Here is a 19,603-nt window from a genome sequence, read left to right as displayed (position 1 = left end):
AAAGAAGCAAATCATCCACATATTGCAACAAAGTAGAACCTCTAGGGAACTTTATATAATCCAGATCAGCCTTTGGGATTTGTGAGAAATAAGAAGGACCCTCAGCAAAACCCTGGGACATCACTGTCCAGGGAAATTGTTTTTCTTCCCAAGTGAGAGCAAAAAGGTATTGGCCAGCTTTATCAACTGGAATATTAAAGAATGAACTACATAAATCAGTAACAGTGAAGAATTTACTTCCAGTAGGAATGGATGTTAGTAATGTACGGGGATTAGGAACAATGGGGTGTCAAGGGATAACAGTGTTGTTTACTGCTCAGAGATTCTGGATGAACCTCCACCCTCAGCCGTTAGGTTTTCTTACCAGGCTGGTGTAAGGGATAAGTAGACCTTGAGCCTTGTAATGTTCTATTATGGCTTTATGCCTTTAAGGGCTTCTTTTCTTTTGGAATATTAATTCTGGAAGTGGTTTTGAGGGCTCTATTTGAATCTTGATGGGAGGTGCGCTGTGAATTTTGCCAGTATCTATTGGAGTTTTTGCCCATAAGGAGGGTGGCAGCTGATTCACTAGGGACAAATGATCAGTGTTTCCAGAATTAGCTCTAGTGCCATCAGAGGCAAAACAAATAAAAGATGTCAAAGGATCATTTAATTCACCTGATTGGTTACTTTGATGACTATTGTTAAATTCTAGAATTATTTCCCCCTTTTGGGAGAAAGAAATTCCAGCATGATACTTCTTTAAGAAGTCTCAGCCTAATAAATGAATAGGGGCAGAGGAACTAAGGAGAAAAGGGTGTGCGTCTCTCAAAGGGCCTAAACAAAAGGGAATAGGCTCAGGGAGAGGAAACTCTTGAGGCTCTTTAGAAATCCCACTATTTGAGCTGTTTCAGGGACTGCTTTATAGGAGCGGGGTTGAGCATTGAGAGTATGGCTCCAGGGTCAGTTAAGACTAGAAAGATTCATCCCCAATCTGGAGAAATGTTTCTCCAAGTCGATCGAGAGGGAGGATTGGGAAGAGCCCCTGTAGTTTATCAGAGTCCTGTCATTGAGAATTGGGCAGATGTTGGAAAGGCTGGTTAGAGGGCTGAAGGCCTGAAGTACTTACACTTGTTAACACTCTTTCCAATGTCCTGGCTCTTCACAATAATAGCAGAAACTAGGAGGGTTTTGGTTTTGTTTCGGAGTCTTTTAGTTGCTGGATTTGAAGATTAAGAATTTTAGTAGTCTTTTTTGGGGGGGGGGCAGGGTTACCCACCTAGAGTTGGAGTGAGCTGGTTTGCCAGTTTAGCTAAATCTGGAGTAGACATCGTTTTCCATTCTATCCTGCTCCTTTTTACTAGAAAGGAAAGGACCCAGTTCAGCCCAGTAATAAACATAGAGTTAACAGATACCCAGGTGGAATCCACATCTGAAAGAAGAGCAGAATTTTCTTTTAAAACAATCTGAAGTTGATTGTAATAGTCATAAACAGGATTATCAGATTTTTGTGTGCAAGCCTGAATTTTGTTCCAATCAACAGGCTTTGGAAAAGCCGTAGGAATTACCTGATGAAGTCGCCTCATGATTGCTTAAGTGTGATCATATAATAAGTTACTGGGCTCGTCTCCCACTTGTAATGCTAGAGACCTTTCAAGATTTTCCCAATTAGTAGTTTTTATCCAATGCTGGGCCTGGCCTTCAGTGACAAATATATGAACTAGGTGAGGTAAGTCAGAGAAACCAGGTTGTCAAGTTTGAATGACTATATTAAATTCCTCAGCAAATCTATGAAGATCTTCTGTTACTTTGGGAAAACCTTTGACTATTGCTCACAGTTCAGCTTTAGTCCAGGGAATATAAGAAATTAAGGGTTTAGCCTCTGGCTCCTCAGAAGGCTTAATTTTAAAGCAATAGGTTCTGGCAATTTCAAAGGAAGAGGGAGTAGGGAGAGTTTCAGACAAAAGGGGAAGTTTAGCAAGAAAATTAGTATGGGGGCACCGAGGGTACAGAGGAGGTATAGACAGTATAAAAGGAAGGAGGAAGTTTGTGCCAGAGGCAGAGTCTGACCGTAGGAGCTGAGGGAGAAAGACAGGATGGCACCTGAGGTGGAACCTGAGATGAAGAAGCCAAGGGAGAAGAGCCTGAAGCTTCAGAAGCTATTTTGTTTTTCTTTAATCATTTGCCTCAGTTAATCTTAAAATCTTATTTGCAGAGAGTCAGTTTTAGATTTCTGATAACATTGGGAAGCCTCAAAATTTCAAATCAAAATAGTCATTCCATTCAGCTCTGGAAGTTTTTGAGCTATTGTAATCCAGCTTGGTTTTAAGAAAATTAATTTGGGGATTTCAAAAGTTTCCCATAATGGCCATTGATATTCTAAATTGCCTTTGGTCAGGTTGGTCCATTTAGTTGGAAATGCCCGTGAGGAAGGACTGTGGTTTTAAACACAAAATCAGCTGAAGGACCTGTTGTGGGGGTGGGTTGCCCTCAAAATATTTAGATAACTGGGTGCCAGTTCTCAGAGGTTTTTCTCTATAATAAAAGAACAATTTTCAAACAGCTTAAGCAGCTCAATTCAAACAGCTCGCAACTCAAAACAGCTCGCAGGTCTAATACCAGACAGTTCTAAGGAAACAGTTTGGTCCTGGAGAAGCCAGGCTAGAGGCTTCTCAGCCAGCTTCAGTTAAAACAATCTGATCTCGAAGTCGGACCAAAGTGCCAAATGAGTACCCTCATGCAGAACAAGGCCTTAACCTGGAAGACAGAACCTTAAAATAGATTCCAGATAAAGCCTGGAGAGCTTCAAATGCAAAGAGGATATGAGCTCGGATCCTGGAGAAACATGGGTCTGCGAACTCCAGGGTCTGCGAGAAAAATCAGTGAGCACAGTGGACCCAATTGTGGGGACTGCACCTGTTTGCTCACCAGCCCTGGAGCTATTGGGGGTCTTCTCTGATCCCCATACAGGCCACCAAAATGTTGACCTAAAACAAATGGTTTTATTTGTGATCAGCAATTCGAGGTCTATAACCATGGCAAGCCATGTGCTGCAAGTTCTCGCTTTACAAGGGAAGGAGAACTCTTTTATAGAGAGGAAAAGGAGGTTGGCAGACTATAGTAAACTAAGAGTCCATGGCTTTTTATTGGCTGAATCATTGCCAGGAAAGAAGAGGAGTCTTCTTTCTGTTGGGCTTTGCTCTCATCACAGGGTATGAGAGCTCCATCTTCTGGTATCCTGACTCTATTTAATTGAGGTTTCTTTTTATTGATTTTTTACAGTATCAATATAACTGCCCTTTTTTTTTCCAAGAAGAGAAATTTTTTTTCAGAGGAAAATCTGTAGTATACACGTTTTCCTATGTTTATACCAACCCATAAAGTTTGATAATCACAAGTGAACCTTTAAGAAAGGTCAGACCTTTTCTGCCAACTGTAAGGACTGCAATCAAGGTTATTCAGAAAGAAAACATTTTAAGTTATCAGGAATATCAGAAAATCTAGATGTTCAATAAAGTCTTTGAAACATTACCAAAAATAGGTTGTTTATTCCTGAAAGCTGGTAGGGAGGTGATATTTTAAGAGTATCTTCATTTGTCTTGAGTACACTAGATTCTTGGCTTGGCTGACCAAGATAACAGGAGAGGTGAGGAGTGTAACTCTTACGTACATAGCTATCTCTTAAGTAAGACTGTGTCCCCCAGAGCTTCTTAGTGTTTGTTTACTGCATCAAAGAATCCTATATCCTTTGCTCCTGATTGGCCATTTAGGTTGTACCATTTATAGCATGTCTCTGATCAGTCCCACAGAAACACCTTTTCATTCATTTAATCATTCGTTCATTTAACAAGCGTTCACTAAGCAAATAGTAGTAATATGGTGGCATTAATAATGCTATTAACAACAACAACTGAAAAAACACCCACAGTCATTTATTGAGCCCTTTTTATCGGCTATACCCAGTACTAAGATGTACTTATTTCATTTAATTTTTAGAAAATCCTGTAAAGTTGGTTGATAATATCCCTGGTTTACAGACCAGGGGAGTCTGAAAGTTTAAATCAACTTGTTCAAGGTCAAAGGTTAGGAAATAGCAAAGCTGATATTCAAAATCTGATTCTTTTATTTCAAAGACCATTCTAACAATCATTACACTAAAGCAGTCTTTCTGTTATATGCAAGGCAGTATGCTAGAATATGGAATTAAATGAATAAAGATGAATAAGATATAGTTGATAAGAAGCAAATAGTCTTATGGGGGACATGATTCAAATCCTAAAATAAAGTGACAACACATTGATTTTTATGGGAGCCTTGAGGAGGACTACATAAGCCAGCTCTTCAGAGGAGAGATTGGAAGAGAATAAGATAAAAATGGGGGATAAGGGCATTGACAGTGTCATGAAATGAAGAGAATCTGACCCAAGGCACTGACATTAAGGATGATGCAAAGGCATTGGATTAGAGAAATATTTAAGAAACAAACTGCAGCACTTGTTGCTTAGATCTGGGGAAAGTGAAGGAAAGAAGAAATGAAAGATAGACTTCCAAGGTTCTGGCTAGAATGAATAGATAAATTATGTTAGCCAAAACTATGGCCAGAATACAGAGGGAGGATTTCAATTTTGACATTTTGAGTTTGAGTTGCATAGAATATTGAGGAAGGAATGTCTAGCTAGTGGTTGAATATATGAGTTTGAAGCTCAAGAGTGAGGCTGGGGCTGGAGTTTAGGATTTTTTAGTCCTTAGCATGTGGGTGCTAATGGGATTGATGCAGGACTTTTAAGGCAATTTATTAGCACAGACATTCTTTCCAAGGGCAGCTTGGAAACAACAACAAATTACTTCATTGAACTTGTATCGGGGAAAGTTCTTTATCCTGTCCCTTGTAGTGTATTAAAACTTCAGATGGGGAATTCCCTGGCAGTCCAGTGGTTAAGAGTATGTGCTTTCATTGCCATGGGCACTGGTTCAGTCCCTGGTTGGGGAGCTAAGATCCTACAGGCTGCATGGCGGGGCCAAAAAAAAAAAAAAACAACTTCAGATGGTTGAGGGACGAGGGAGGGCTTATTGGGCAAGTTAACAGGCTACTTTAATAGCCTTAATATGGTACATTTTAGCCACCTTCAAGCACCAGGGCCACCTTCCATTAGCTCCATGCTCCCCAATCCCTGAGGTCTCTAGCATGTATTTTTACAAAGTGTAGATCTGCCTCTTCTGTCATGAATCTCTAGCCTGCCACACTTCATTCTTCACATTTTCATCTCATCTAGGACATAAGCCGTGTGGGTGCCATAAAATGTGGAGCTCTTCCTTCCCCTACTTCTTCCAGCACAGAGCACCCTCCATCTTTCCTCTTCTCTCATTTGCCAGTTCAGTGACCTGCTCTGGCTCATGAGTTTTATAATTGGCACAGTACGAATTTATGTCTCAGCAAACTTACAAAATACTGCATGTAATAGATTTTTGAGACCGTTTATGAATAATTGAAACCACGAATGTTAAATGCCAGGGGCCTACTGAATATCAATATTTCATGGAGTTCCATAAAGAACATTATGAATTCCAGTTTTTATGCCTCTTAAAATATTTGAGAACCCCTGATCCATAGTATTGATATCTGTGACTTTATTACTCCTTTCTCTTTTGGAATAAATCAACATGTTCAACATATTCCTTGTGAAGATATTAAAAAAACAAATCCTTCTTTACATTTCATGGAAGTAGAGGGAGTTGAAATATGACGCTTTACACTTCATATCTTTTATTTCATTTCTTTGGTTTGCTTTTCATTTTTTAAGTGGTAATATAGTAGATGCTTATTGTCAAAAATTAGACTATTCATGTGAAGTAAAATGAAAATCTTGATTTGCCTCATCCTTCAGTCTTATTGCCTACTGGTATTTCAGTTTGCATCCTTCTAAATCTTTTCATGTGGATTTACACAAGTAAGTACATAGATATATAGGGAATTTTTTTTACAAGCTAGATGGAATCATAGTATATATATATTGTTTAATTTAAAAAATCCTTAGATATATATATAGATCTACCTCATTCTTCTCAACCTCTGCACAGTGTTTCATGGTAAGAATGTATTCTACTTTATTTAACCATTTCCCTAGTTGTGTCGTATTTTTTCCCCTATACTAAATGTGACAGGACGTTGAATGGGATATTTTTCCCTATTGTCAACAAAACTGTTGCTGAGGCCCAACACTGAGGACAGAAGTACTGTTAAGTAACTCATGTTTGAAAGGAGCACCCCAGCAGTGAGAGCTAGACTTTCCCTGTGGGGCTTATTGAAAGGGGTGAGAAGTATTCACTGTTCCACCCTCAGGCTTTATACAAAGAGAACTGAGAGACAAGGAGGTTTTAAGATCTGGGAGAGGGCTGTGTTTGGGGGAAGAAGTTATTTTCTCCCTTTCTAAAATCAAGAGAAGAGATGTGCTCTAAGAGAATTTATTGTGGCATTTCGAGATGCCAACAGGAAGAAGAGACTGACATTTTATTAGACCTGCTTAGCCAGTGGATTTGCTGACTTACCCCATTACTGTCTGAACAGAAAAAAAGAAAATTGGTGAGAGTTGACGCAGTGTGGGGACTGCCAAGTGGGGAGGTGGATCAGAATTGCTCTGTTACCCCACCCACCCCCAGGTCCAGATCCTATAGCAGAGGGAGATGAGATTGGGGTGTACTTGAGCAGCTTCGGAGGAAATAGTGTATATGTTAGCGGGATGTGGCATGAATGCCACCACCTGAGGGCCAGCTCCAAGAGGTAGTCACATGATTGGTTATCTATTACCTACTATACGAGAGCCATGATTAGATCTAGGTTCTTTTTGCAAGGTCTTTAGTCAGTTTGGATAACATTTTAAAGTTGGCATACTGTGTTAGAAAAGAAAAAACTATCAAAACACCTAAGTAATTAGTCTAAAAAAAAGTCATGCTGATACCTTCTCAAGAAATTTGAGCTGTTGGATATCACATAACATTAAAACCAGCTTTTCCCAGAAGACAGCCAGCATACATGAATTCTTAGTTATACATGGGAGTGAACATTCACATGTATCTAGTACGTGGTCATCACATCCTTACCAGGAGGACTGGGGTTTATCTGAGCAATGTTTTCACTCCACAGGAGGTATAAGTAATTAATAGGTCATTTTTAATAGGATAAGACTAGGCTTACTCATTGTACTTACTGGTGGTAAGTACACATTAAAAAAGGTTCTGTAGTGCTAATGAGAATATTTACTTGATTCAAGATGCCTTTAATTGGTTAAACTGAAACAGTTATTCCTACCACTTCAAAGGAATCATTTATTTTCTAAGTTGCTCATAACTTAATGCAAATTTTTCTGTGAAGGAGGAGCAATTTCATCATGCAGCTGTAGGAAAAAAATCATGATTATATTTAGAGGGTAGAAATAAAGTATTACAGTAACTTATAAGAAATTATAAGAACAGGGCATAAGAGTGTGACACATTCTTGAACAGGAAATTTAAGAGCCTAGTAGGTTTTTTGGGAAAGATTATATTCAAATGAAAGCAACTGTTGTGTTCTCTTATGTTTCGTTTGTATTTTTCTGGTTATTTGTCACTGAATGTTTGACACGATTGTAAAGGTTTGATACAGCTATAAGTTCCTTTTCTGATAACAGTAGACCATTTCAAAGTTACTAAATTAGAGACAGAGATAATGGTATTTTTAATAACTTTAAAATGTGAATCTTAAAGTTTTAAAATATACATATTGCATGAATCTTGTAGTTTCACGCTTTTATGCTTAAATTTACATATTTCTTTTGAAACATGTTTTATTATTTACTTTCTGATTTGTGTTATAGGAAATGTCACAGTCATTTTCTGCAATCACGTTAGATAACACAGAGGTAAATAACATGAAGACTAATGCACAGAGAAATGAAATCCCAGTAGAGGAACTTGGTAAGGTTCCTGAACATAAAATCACCACTAAGGGAACACCAAGTAAAGACAGCAAGGCGAGGAGTTGTTCTGAGAGTTGTTTGAGTGCCCAAGGCAAGTCCTTCCATGACGAGCCTGAAAGATCTCATCCTGAGTCTGGCTCTGATCCCTCCAATCCTGAAACTTTGCATGCAAAGGCAGCTGATTCAGTTCCACAGGGTTCTGAAGAAAACAAGGTCAAGAGGACATCCTGCATGTATGGGGCAAACTGCTACAGGTATGAAGTGAAATTACAGCTAGCATATAATTCCATTATTTCAACAGCATAATAGCTATGTAGATACATGCTATAGTGTGTTAAAAGCCTAATAAAACCCATTGGCCTAAAGGTTAGGAGCTTTATCATGTTTCTCCTGGTTTGCACTTTCTCAGTATGCATTCTAGCAAATCCTGCTAGAGGCTTTTAAAATATTGTGGGGAATTAAATGTTTCATTGTAGATATGCTGATTAATACAGGGATCTGAACTGGGGAATCCAGACTTGAAAACAGAATCACTCAGATCAAAATACCGGCTTATGTAATGTCTTATTTAGCTGTTGGAAAGATGCCTTCATAAATAGTTGCTGTATACAGTATAACTCTCAAGAGAATTCTAAGTTGTGCTTAAGCATCTTATATTTGTGCATTTTCCTTTATATTTTTCTAATGGTGCTTCTGAGTCACCGTGATGCCTTCTGAAACAACTAAATATATATTTTCTGGATTGATTGGTTACTCCTATACTTACTTCATTTGATAACACTGTACCATATTTTCTAATTTCATGCTTTGTGAATTCGTTTTAGGCTATAGTTTCTCTCTGTTTATTCTAGCATGTTTATAATTACCTAGCCCTATTTCAGAAGTATTTCTTTGCCATTCCAACTTATCAAACCAAGTATCTTATCAGTACATTCTAGTGCAGTTTGTCTTCTATTCGATAGCATATTTATATCACATATTCTGTTAATTTCTCATTCATTGTATCTCTCTTTAAAATGCAGTGCCATTATAACACCTGAATAATTATATTTTCCAATTTCAACCATTATAATTTATGCATTTATTCACAATTTTGTCTATTTGCAATGGCCTTAGTCCTGCATATGGAACATAATTTATAAACTTGTGAAATGGAAGTATATAAACCTTCTATTATTTTGGATTTTTGAAAAATCCTGTTTGGTATCTGTATCAGTTCACTAGAGCTGCTATAACAAAATGCCACAGATTGGGTGGTTTAAACAGCAGAAATTTATTATCTCACAGTTCTGGAGGCTGAAAGCCTATGATCAAGGTGTTGGCAGGTTGGGTTTCTCCTGCAGGCTCTCTCCTTGGCTTGCAGACAGTGCCTTCTCATGGTGTCCTCACATGGCCTTTTCTCTGTACATGTACATCTTTGGAGTCTCTTCCTCATCTTATAAGGACATCAGTCATTTTGGATTAAAGCCCTACCCTCATGACCTTATTTAATCTGAATTATCTCTTTAAAGGCTCTGTCTCCAAATATAGTCACATTAGGGGTTAGGGCTTGAACATATAAATTTGGGGGTAAGGAACACAATTCAGTCCATAACGGTGTTTGGCTGGTACTTGTCTTTGTTAAATGTGATTGAATGTTTTATCAAGATCATAATGAATTCATACATATTTGATGATGATACACGTTAGTTTTAACCAGTCATAGCTTATGAATAGTTTTTTTTACTTCTTCACTAATTTTGATATACATAATTAATACCTGAGAAATATTTGCCACTGAAATCTTGAAAACAAAATGTTTATATTTGTAAGAAAGGGGGAAAAATAACCTATATTGAGTTCTTGTTATATACATGCATCTTAACAATTAGTTAAATGTATCTTTTCTCCAGCCTCAATGCTACTGCTTTAGCTCATGCAATGATCTCTCTGGGACAAGTGAATAATCTCCTAAGTCTCCAAACTTTCCGTCAGGTTCACATTCCTTCCTCATTGTTGCCTGAATGATCTGGCTAAGAAAATAAAAACAAAGGTAAAAAAGAAGAGAGAGGAAAAAATCTGACAATATTACTCTCCTTTACAGAATCCTTCAGTGGCTAAAGGCCAGATTTCTTAGCATAGTCTAGAAGACCCTGAACTCCCAGTAATTCTTTGGATGCACCATGCTGTCATGCTGTTGTTAGGTCCTTTGGATGTGTTGTTCCCTTTTCCTGTCTCCTGTCCTGCTTAAAGACACATTCAGTTCCTTTCTTAGCTCTTTTCTAACATGTTCATTCTTCCCTAAATTGCTCATCTTCTATTCTACACAACATTTCCTCGTACACTTTCTAATATTTGATATTAGATCTGATATTTACTATCTAATCATCTAATCATTGATTTCTAATTATTTCTATTTTTACTATCTATATTATATCTATATTTACTATCTAATCATCTAATCATTGATTTCTAATTATTTATTTACATGTTCTGTCTTAATAGAAAATTATTGCTCAGGGGTAGTCTTATTCACTCCCTTGATGTTATGGTATTAACTCCCAAGTCTGTATCTCCAACACAGATTTCTGTACTAAATTTTAGATCCAGATAATCACCACTTAAATCACAGGCACTTCAAATTCAACCTGTCTAAAGCAGTCACATCTTATTTCAATCCTTTGTGAAGCAAAAAAACAACAAAATAACATTTAAGTTTATAGAAACTGTTGCTTCCAAAAAATTCTTTTTGAAAATTTTGTTCTTTTGGGTCCATATAGTTTTTCTGTTTAATAGCATCTGATTCCATTAGTAAACTGCTTTTAAAAATTGGATAGAAATTGAAATGTCTCTTATTAACTTGTAAGAAATTTATACCTTAATTAAAACTTGTAGATTTTATCTCCATAAGGTCATATAAATTATGAGTTAATAGTCTATAAAATAAGCGTTTTATCTCTAGTAAAGGTGATGTGTCTTATTGAGGACCAAAGCTCCCACTGAAAACAACTAGCAAAGCGGAACACTCACGCTTGAGAACATTAGAGGCAGTCAGGACCTTGAGGCTTCTTTTTCTCTTGTGACATTTGCCAATTTTTTAGTGTTTCAGACTGAGGGCTAAGAGGACAGGCAGAGTTTGGGGCAGTCTCATGGAACTTAGGCAACTTTTACATTTCTTGCCTTTGCATTTGGCAAGAAATCTTTGACAAATCCAATGTCATGAAGCTTTCCCCCTGTTTTCTTCTAGAAGTTTTATATTTTAGGTCTTACTTTTATGTTTTGGATACATTTTGAGTTAATTTTATATATGGTGTAAGGGAAGGGTCCAACTTCATTCTTTTGCATGTGAATATCCTCTTTTTCCAGCACCATTTGTTGAAAAGAGTATTCTTTCCTTTTGGAATGGTCTTGGCAACTTTGTTGAAAAATCATTTGACCATGTAAGCAGGAGTTTATTTTGGGCTGTCTGTTCTCTTCCATGTGTCTATATTATATGCCTGTCTTTATGTTAGTACAACACTGTTTTGATAACTGTACTTTTGTAATAAGTTTTGAAATCAGGAAGTGTGAAACCTTCAACTTTTTCAGGATTGTTTTGTCCATTTGAGGTCCCTTGAGATTTCACATGAGTTTTAGGATGGATTTTTCTATTTCTGCAAAAAAATGTCATTGGGATTTTAATAGGGATTGCTTTAAATCTGTAGATTGCCTGGGGTAGTATTTACATCTTAACAGTATTAAGTCTTCCATTCCATGAACATGGGATGTCTTTCCATTTATTTGTGTCTTCTTTAATAGAAATTAAACCTGTGTATGTCTTTCACCTCCTTAAGTTTATTTCCTAACTATTCTATTTTTTAATGTTATTGTAAATTGAATTGTTTTCTTAATTTCCTTTCGGGATTGTTCATTGCAAGTATATAGGAACACAACTGGTTTTTGGGTGTTGATTTTTGTATCCTCCAACTTTGCTGAATTAGTTTATTACTTCTAACAGTACGACAAAAGTAGAATGTTCACAGCAGTATTATTTATAAAAGCCAATAACTAGAATGAATCCACAAGTCTATTAATAGTAGAATGGACAAATAAATTATAGCACTTTCATACAGTGGAATGTTACACAGTAATAAAAGTATACTACTGTTACATGCAGTAATGTGGAGTAATCATACAAACATAAAAAGTCATTCTCAAAGAAGTACATACTACATATTTCCATTTTAATTCAAATACAGGAAAAACTAATATGTTGTTTGTAACATTGCTTCTGAAAGTATGTTCCAGAGGCCCTTGCAGGTCCTGGTCCCCGAGATGCTTTTAGGAAACCTGTTGGGCCAAAACCATTTTCATAATAATACTTTGTGTGTGTGTGCCTTTTTCACTCTGATTCTCTCACTCACAAGTGTACAGTATTCCCAGAGGCTACATGATTTGTGTTAATGATTGAATGCAGAAGCAGATAGGAGAATTCGGATGCCCTCTTTTAAGCCAGACATTAAAGAAATTTCCAAAGTATAAAACAATGTCTCCACGAATTTGTTTGGAAAATAGGTATTTACATTAAGATGTGCTATTTATCATAATATGTAAAGGGTTTATTACCATTATAAAGTAAATTTATTTTAAAAATTTCTCATTTTTAATTTCTAATAGGTTAAATAACCCACATAAATAAAAGTTCTCTGGAGTTTTAATAGTTTTTTTCCTGAGACTGAAAAGTTTGAGAAACACTGTTGCAGATGACAGGATAGTGGTTAGCTTTGGGTAGTAAAATGGGTTTAATGATTCGAAGGGCACATGTAGGGCTTCTAGAATGTTGGTAATATTGTTTTTTATCTTAGCAGAGGGAGTGTAGATGTGTTCACTTTATTAAAAGTCTTTAAAAGCTCTGTATGCTTATACTATTTATATTATCCTGTATATTCTGTTGTATATAGCCTATATAAAGTACTGTTTTCAGATTGTCCATTGACATTCATGGTCTTCCCCATGTCACCAGAAATTTAATTTGCTACCATGAGAGTTCCGCACTGACTAAATGTCATGTAGCATGTTGGTTCACGTTCTAGAATAATCAAATGTGTATTGTTTGGTTTCCTGCTATATCCTATTAATTATTTTTTTCTAGTTTATCTAGAAGTCTGCTATATCCTATTAATTCTTCTTTTCTGACAGTATGTTTATCACTCTCATAGGAAGAATCCTGTCCATTTTCAACACTTCAGTCACCCTGGTGATAGTGATTATGGAGGTGTACACATCACGTGTCAAGGTGAGGCTGATGACCGGCCCGAATGTCCCTATGGAGCATCTTGTTATAGGTACGTAAACCTGAAGTGTTTGGTTATACTCCTTTTCTGCTTAATCTCTGTTACTTATTCAGGAGAAACTGCAGGCAAGCTTCTCATCTCAAGCCTTTAACTTTTAGTTTTTAAACTTCCATAGATAATAGGTTTTCATTTTGTTAATTGGTAGTATTGTAATGTTTCTTTTAGATAATTCTAAATTGTTGAAGTTATTAACATCATAAATGCCTAAAATTTTTCCTCATTTCTAACTTTTTAAAGTGTAAATCAGATAATTTAAAAGCTGTCAGTGCTACCCCATTATACCTTCTATCCAGACTCCTTAGTTTGACATAAATCAATTCAGGATGTTATCTTCTGCCTCCCTCAACGCCTACCAGGCCACCATTCTTGCCAGCACATGAAACTCAATCCTAAAAGGAAACAGTACCTCCCCTCTCTCCTTCCATAGCATCTTGTACTCGTCTGTATCATGCACAGTAGAATTTATCTCATGAGATTGTGTTTAGCTCTTTCCTGGATTGGCTTCTCCTCCAGACAGTAAGTTCCTTGACAGTAAGGACTTTTTTTTTAAGCATCTTTATTTCTTTTTTAATTTATTTCCTTTTTATTTATTTATTTTGTTTATTTTTTTGGCTGCATTGGGTTTTAGTTGCAGCATTGGGGTATTTGTTGAGGCGTACGGGATCTTTTGTTGCAGTGTGGGCTCTTCGTTGTGACACGCGGGCTTCTCTAGTTGTAGAGTACGGGTTTTCTCTCTCTAGTTGTGGCGCTCAGTCTCCAGGGTGTGTGGGCTCTGTAGTTGTGGCACGCAGGGTACAGAGCGCGTGGGCTCTGTAGTTTGCAGTACGTGGGCTCTCATTGAGGAGCGCAAGCTCAGTGGTTATGGCGTGTGGGCTTAGTTGCCCCGCGGCATGTAGGATCTTAGTTCCCTGACCAGGGATTGAAGCCTGCATTGGAAGGCAGATTCTTTACCACTGGACCACCAGGGAAGTCCCTCCAGTAAGGACTTTTTTATCTGCAACTCTGTTGAATGAATAAATGAACTTGAAATAAATCAAACTACCAAAGAAAGAAGTAGGATTCCATTCTTAGAGAGCTTTAATTCTAGACAACTGTCTTTCTTAGATAATTTTGGAATACAGGTTACTGAACCTACTGCCGTTTTTGAAATTGTTGCTATTTCTATGATTTGGTTTTCAATAAGAAGGCAGGATATATGCCCAGTAATGGGATTGCTGGCTCATATGGTAGCTCTATTTTTAGTTTTTTAAGGAACCTCCATACTCCATACTGTTCTCCATAGTGGCTGAATTTACATTCCCACCAACAGTGCAGAAGGGTTCCCTTTTCTCCACACCCTCTCCAGCATTTATTGTTTGTAGATGTTTTGGTGACGGCTATTCTGACTGGTGTGAGGTGATAGATACCTCATTGTAGTTTTGCTTTGCATTTCTCTAATAATTAGTGATGTTGAACATCTTTTCATGTGCCTCTTGGCCATCTGTATGTCTTCTTTGCTGAAATGCCTATTTAGATCTTCTGCCCATTTTTTGATTGGGTAGTTTTTTTTTTGATATTGAGCTCCATTGTATATTCTTGCCTCCTTTATCAAAGATAAGGTGACCATATGTCACCTTATTCGGGTTCCACGTAAGTTAAGCGAAAAAATCCTCCTTGACCATATTTCCGCGTGCAATTCTCTACTTAAACGTAACAAAAACGTTTCGTTTTTAAAACAAATTGTGACGGGCAATGAAAAGTGTACACTGTACACTTTTTTTTTGTACAGTGGATACTGTACAATAATGTGGGACGGAAGAGATCGTGGGTCAAGTGAAATGAACCACCACCAACCACACCAAAGGCTGGTCTTCATCCAAAGAAGGTGATGTTGTGTATATGGTGAGAGTCCTCTATTATGAGCACCTTCCGGAAAACCAAATGATTAATTCAAACAAGTACTGCTCCCAATTAGACCAACTGAAAACAGCACTCGACAAAAAGCATCCGGAATTAGTCAACAGAAAACACATAATCTTCCTTCAGGATAATACATGACTGCACGTTTCTTTGATGACCAGGCAAGAACTGTTAGAGCTTGGCTGGAAGTTCTGATTCATCTGCCATATTCACCAGACTTTGCACCTTCAGATTTCCATTTATTTCGGTCTTTACAAAATTCTCTTAATGGAAGAAATTTCAGTTCCCTGGAAGACTGTAAAAGGCACCTGGAACAGTTCTTTGCTCAAAAAGATAAAAGGTTTTGAGAAGGTAGAATTATGAAGTTGCCTGGAAACTGGCAGATGGTAGTGGAACAAAACGGTGAATATGTTGTTCAGTAAGGTTCTTGGTGAAAATGAAAAATCCGTCTTTTAGTTTTACTTTAAACACTGAAGGAGCTTTTTGGCCAACCCGATACTATGATACCATTATTAAATAAATCTTTAATATCTCAATATTCTGTCAGGTATCCCAATTCCCTTACAGTCTCATAATATTTTTTTTTCCTTTTGTATCTTTGCATCCAGGTCCAGTTAAGGTCCATGTATGACAAAAAGTGGCCATGTTTCTTAAGTTATTTAATCAATAGGTTCCTCTTTGTTTTTTCCCTTGCAATATATTTGTTTAAGAAAGCTGACCATTTGTACTGAGGAGTATCCCTTAGTCTGTATTTTGCTGATTGCATTACCAAATTGTCAGTCATTATGTTCCCTTGTATTTCCTCATAATTGATTGTTAGAAGCTAGTTATGTGTTTGTTACAGATCTCTTACTTCTAGTAGTACTTTGTCTCTGAAACACTACCTGAGTTAGACATTTCACTCTGCCTTTTTGAAGATTCAGATTCAGAACTTAAGCCTCTCAGACCTCCCAGGAACTCAGCAAATATTTCTTGGGAAAAATCAGCCTTGTGTTTGGGGTTCCTTTAGTTTCTAGACTGTTGTGACAACACCATGAGATCATGATAAGCTGTACTAATTTCTCTTTCCTAAGATAGTGTGCCTCCACTTGGTCCAAATCTTATCCTTAGCCCACACTAAGAATTGTCAAAGGCTTCTGCGGAAGAAAGGAGCCAGTTATTGTCAGCTCACCTAGGAAGGACTTTTTCCTCTTTGGAATTTTAGATAATATAAAATTCTCGTTGCTCCCACAATTCTCTCATAAATATATTTTTAACAATTTATCAAGGGTTTTTTTCTAGTTGTTAAAACAAGAGTATCGGTCTGCCATGATGTCCTGCACCCTTTTCAGAAGCAAAATACAAATATGCCTATTCTCGAGGAGAATAAAAACAAAATGCAAAGCCTTGCTAAGAATAATGATGTCAAAAATTGCTGCCTTTATTTCGTCAGTCTCTTTAAATGGGGGCAGAGTAGGGAGTAGTCAGGAGAAATTACTCAAAGGCCAGTGACTCACATGTACTAGTAGAAACTTTCATATCTGTATCTAAATATATTTATATGTATGTATATTGTATTTTTCTTTTTCATCTGTTGAGCTGCTTGGTGTCATTGTTTCCACTTGAAGATAAAATCGTAAGATTTTTTTCTCCCTCATTAATTTTAATTACAGTTCAGAGAGACTCTTGGAGAATGTTAGATATGATTGCTTACTCTGACTACTGTTTTACAAATAAGGGAATGGAAACAAAGATTGAGTTGCCTAAGACTCCAAAGCTAGTGAGCTCAAAACCAAGTCTCCTCTCTCCTCCGGTCCAGCATTTCTCTGTGTTGTGGCCTGATTCCACCATTGTTAGCGCTTCTAAAGTATTGATAGTGCTTGCCTTTCTAGCCACATAGCAAAATAATATTTTGGAGTTAAAAAAAAAAAAAAAAAACCCAAATAAAGTACCTTAAAGAAATCATGAATTTTTCAAATCAACAAGATACTAGAAACTAGATTGTAGAAGCATGATATATATTTATATATCCTTTCTTGTCACATTATCATTTTTAGTTAGGCAAAAAACACATCTAGTAAATTTATGTTGTATCATTTCTATAACTAAATTGATATAATGTTATGAGCTATTTTTCTTTAACAATATTGATTTGCAAGAATAAATTATTTTTTTTAGCCATATACTGTTTAGTGCTATTAAAAAATGATTTAAAGAAGACAGTTTGGGTGATACAAATTAACTTTAACACTTTATGAAACAGACAGTCTCCATTTGGAGAAGTGCAACATGGGGCAGAAGACAGGAAGATTTTATAGGATGAAGAATAAAGAACAAGGAAGAGAAAAATAGAAAATGTCTGATTGGCTGGGGCCCCATAGTCAACCTTGTTTGGGGTGAGAAGGAACAAAGAAATAAGTATAGAGCCGAGAATTGGTTTGGCCTGTGGGGATTGGCTGACTGGATACACGGTGTCTCTGGTCAAGCAGAGCATTTACAGGGACCTGAAAGTTATCTTAAGTTTCAGTTTGCTGACATGGCACCCTAGGCAGGAGTGGCTCCATCTTGGTCCTAGATGTTTGTTTCAATAGCGCTAGAATATAAGCCTACTGTATCAGAATGATAAAATGTTCTAAATTAGCTTGCTTAAAAGCAAGTTTTTAGGTAAATGCATGTCAGGTTTTTCCTGTAGCCATAGAAGTAAAATATTGAAGCCTCACGGATCATAAAATAACCCACGAAATCAGCCAGAAATTAATATATTTAGAAAAGTAAAGATATATATGTTTTAAAAGTAAAGTTGTGATAAGCCTGTATTCCATGATGGTTGACACATTTGGAAGAGAGATGAAATTCATGGGCTAAAACATCTTTGTTTGCTTTTTATCTTTAAAAATTTGCCTTCACAAAACAGGATAAGAATTATTCTCAAGTAAAAACAAGTATTCTCTCAAGTGAAATAGGTTGGCTTTTAATCTGTTTGCTTCCCAATCTTACCTTCTAATCCCTTGAACGTGTCCAAGTCAGTTTCTCGTTTTGATAAATCTAGGTGATCTCAAATGTTGTATAATACATTAAATAATCTTAATCTTATACTGTATCAGCTAGTACAACTTATCATGATCTCATGGTGTTGTCACAACAGTCTAGAAACTAAAGGAACCCCAAACACAAGGCTGATTTTTCCCAAGAAATATTTGCTGAGTTCCTGGGAGGTCTGAGAGACTTAAGTTCTGAATCTGAATCTATAGTAAAATAAAGATTCCCATAGCCCATATAATATAGGAGGTTGATGTTGAAAAAAGGATCTTTAATTATTAAATTTTATTTCTTCTAAAACTACAGGCATTATTAATATTTTCTCTGACATTATACTTTTAAAACTCTAACAAAGTTAAATCAACTTGAAAAATGATAATTTGAAAAAACTAGTTGTTATCATTTTCAGTATCTCACTCATTTAACCAGTTTTCTTCCCTTTGTGCTATACACTGCAGCCTGTCAGAAGACTCATTCTGTTTAATGCATTTGATTAGCTTAAGGTACTTGTCTAAATTAGAACATTAGATACTTAATGTCCAGGATAATCCAGTGATTGCTGTGCTTGCCTCTGACCCACCTCCTCTGGTGCATAATAGGATTTTATTCAGTGCATTACTCCTGTTCTTATTTGTTCAATTAAGCACTAAACTTAAAATATATATACACTAAAATGAACAGAATCCATCTTCAACCAGCTTAGTGTAAAAATGTCAAGTCAAACACGTATATTGTCTTAGATTTACAAAACCTTAGGCAGGCATGTATTATACAAATGAAAGTGTTGTTGCCTTCATGTTTTCCAGAAACCAATGCCCCATTTTTTTAAAATATTAATTATAATACCTTCTAAGAGGGATGACATAAGGAAGTGTATCAGTCATCAGCTGTAAGTGCTCTCATTGTAGTGAATCTGCAATATGATCTGTATAGTGTGAAAAAACATAAGTGTTTTTGCCACAAGCATAATTCGTTGATATTAAAATTACTATCTTTTTTTATTTGTTGATCCAGATTTATAGCTATGATCTAGTCTTTTCCTATTTTCTCTTTTATTTTCAAAGTGTTCCAAGTTATTGCAGTTTTATCTTAATTGATCCTGTATGCAAATGTACACCTTAAACTACAAGATACTGATCTTTAGAAGCTGCTTAATTAAAAAAATAGGAATGTGTGTGTTTAGTGTAAATTCATATTATATTATTTGAGGCAAAATAAATAGGTTTTAATAGGGAAACTCTAATTGCCTCGTAGTTGAGATTCCCAGAATCAGTCATGTGAGGCTGTCGATTATTTTATTTGTAGTTAAGAATAATCAAAGTTGATCGCATTTTTATAGGATCTGCATATATAGGAAGTAACCTGTCATCACTTGCCACGCTTACGGTTCTTTAATCATATGTAAGAATACAATCTTAGAAGAAAGTATCTTAAAGTAAATGT

The 19,603-nt window shown here is 36.4% G+C and overlaps 1 protein-coding gene across 2 annotated transcripts in view; it reads left to right on the top strand.

Annotated features, from left to right (window-relative positions):
* The window catches only part of APLF (aprataxin and PNKP like factor), an 86,376-nt gene that overhangs the window by 48,958 nt on the left and 17,815 nt on the right, over positions 1-19,603 (top strand). For both annotated transcript variants that reach the window (XM_060169483.1, XM_060169482.1), the window contains exons 7-8: positions 7,830-8,185; positions 13,109-13,234. In XM_060169483.1, the coding sequence (XP_060025466.1) occupies positions 7,830-8,185; positions 13,109-13,234 (482 nt within the window). The remainder of the gene's footprint in view (positions 1-7,829; positions 8,186-13,108; positions 13,235-19,603) is intronic.

This window comes from Lagenorhynchus albirostris, chromosome 13, assembly GCF_949774975.1.
Source record: "Lagenorhynchus albirostris chromosome 13, mLagAlb1.1, whole genome shotgun sequence".
In the NCBI taxonomy this organism is placed as follows: domain Eukaryota; kingdom Metazoa; phylum Chordata; class Mammalia; order Artiodactyla; family Delphinidae; genus Lagenorhynchus; species Lagenorhynchus albirostris.
The sequence above is the reverse complement of the archived record's forward strand: the minus strand, read 5'-3'. Positions and strand labels throughout refer to the sequence as shown.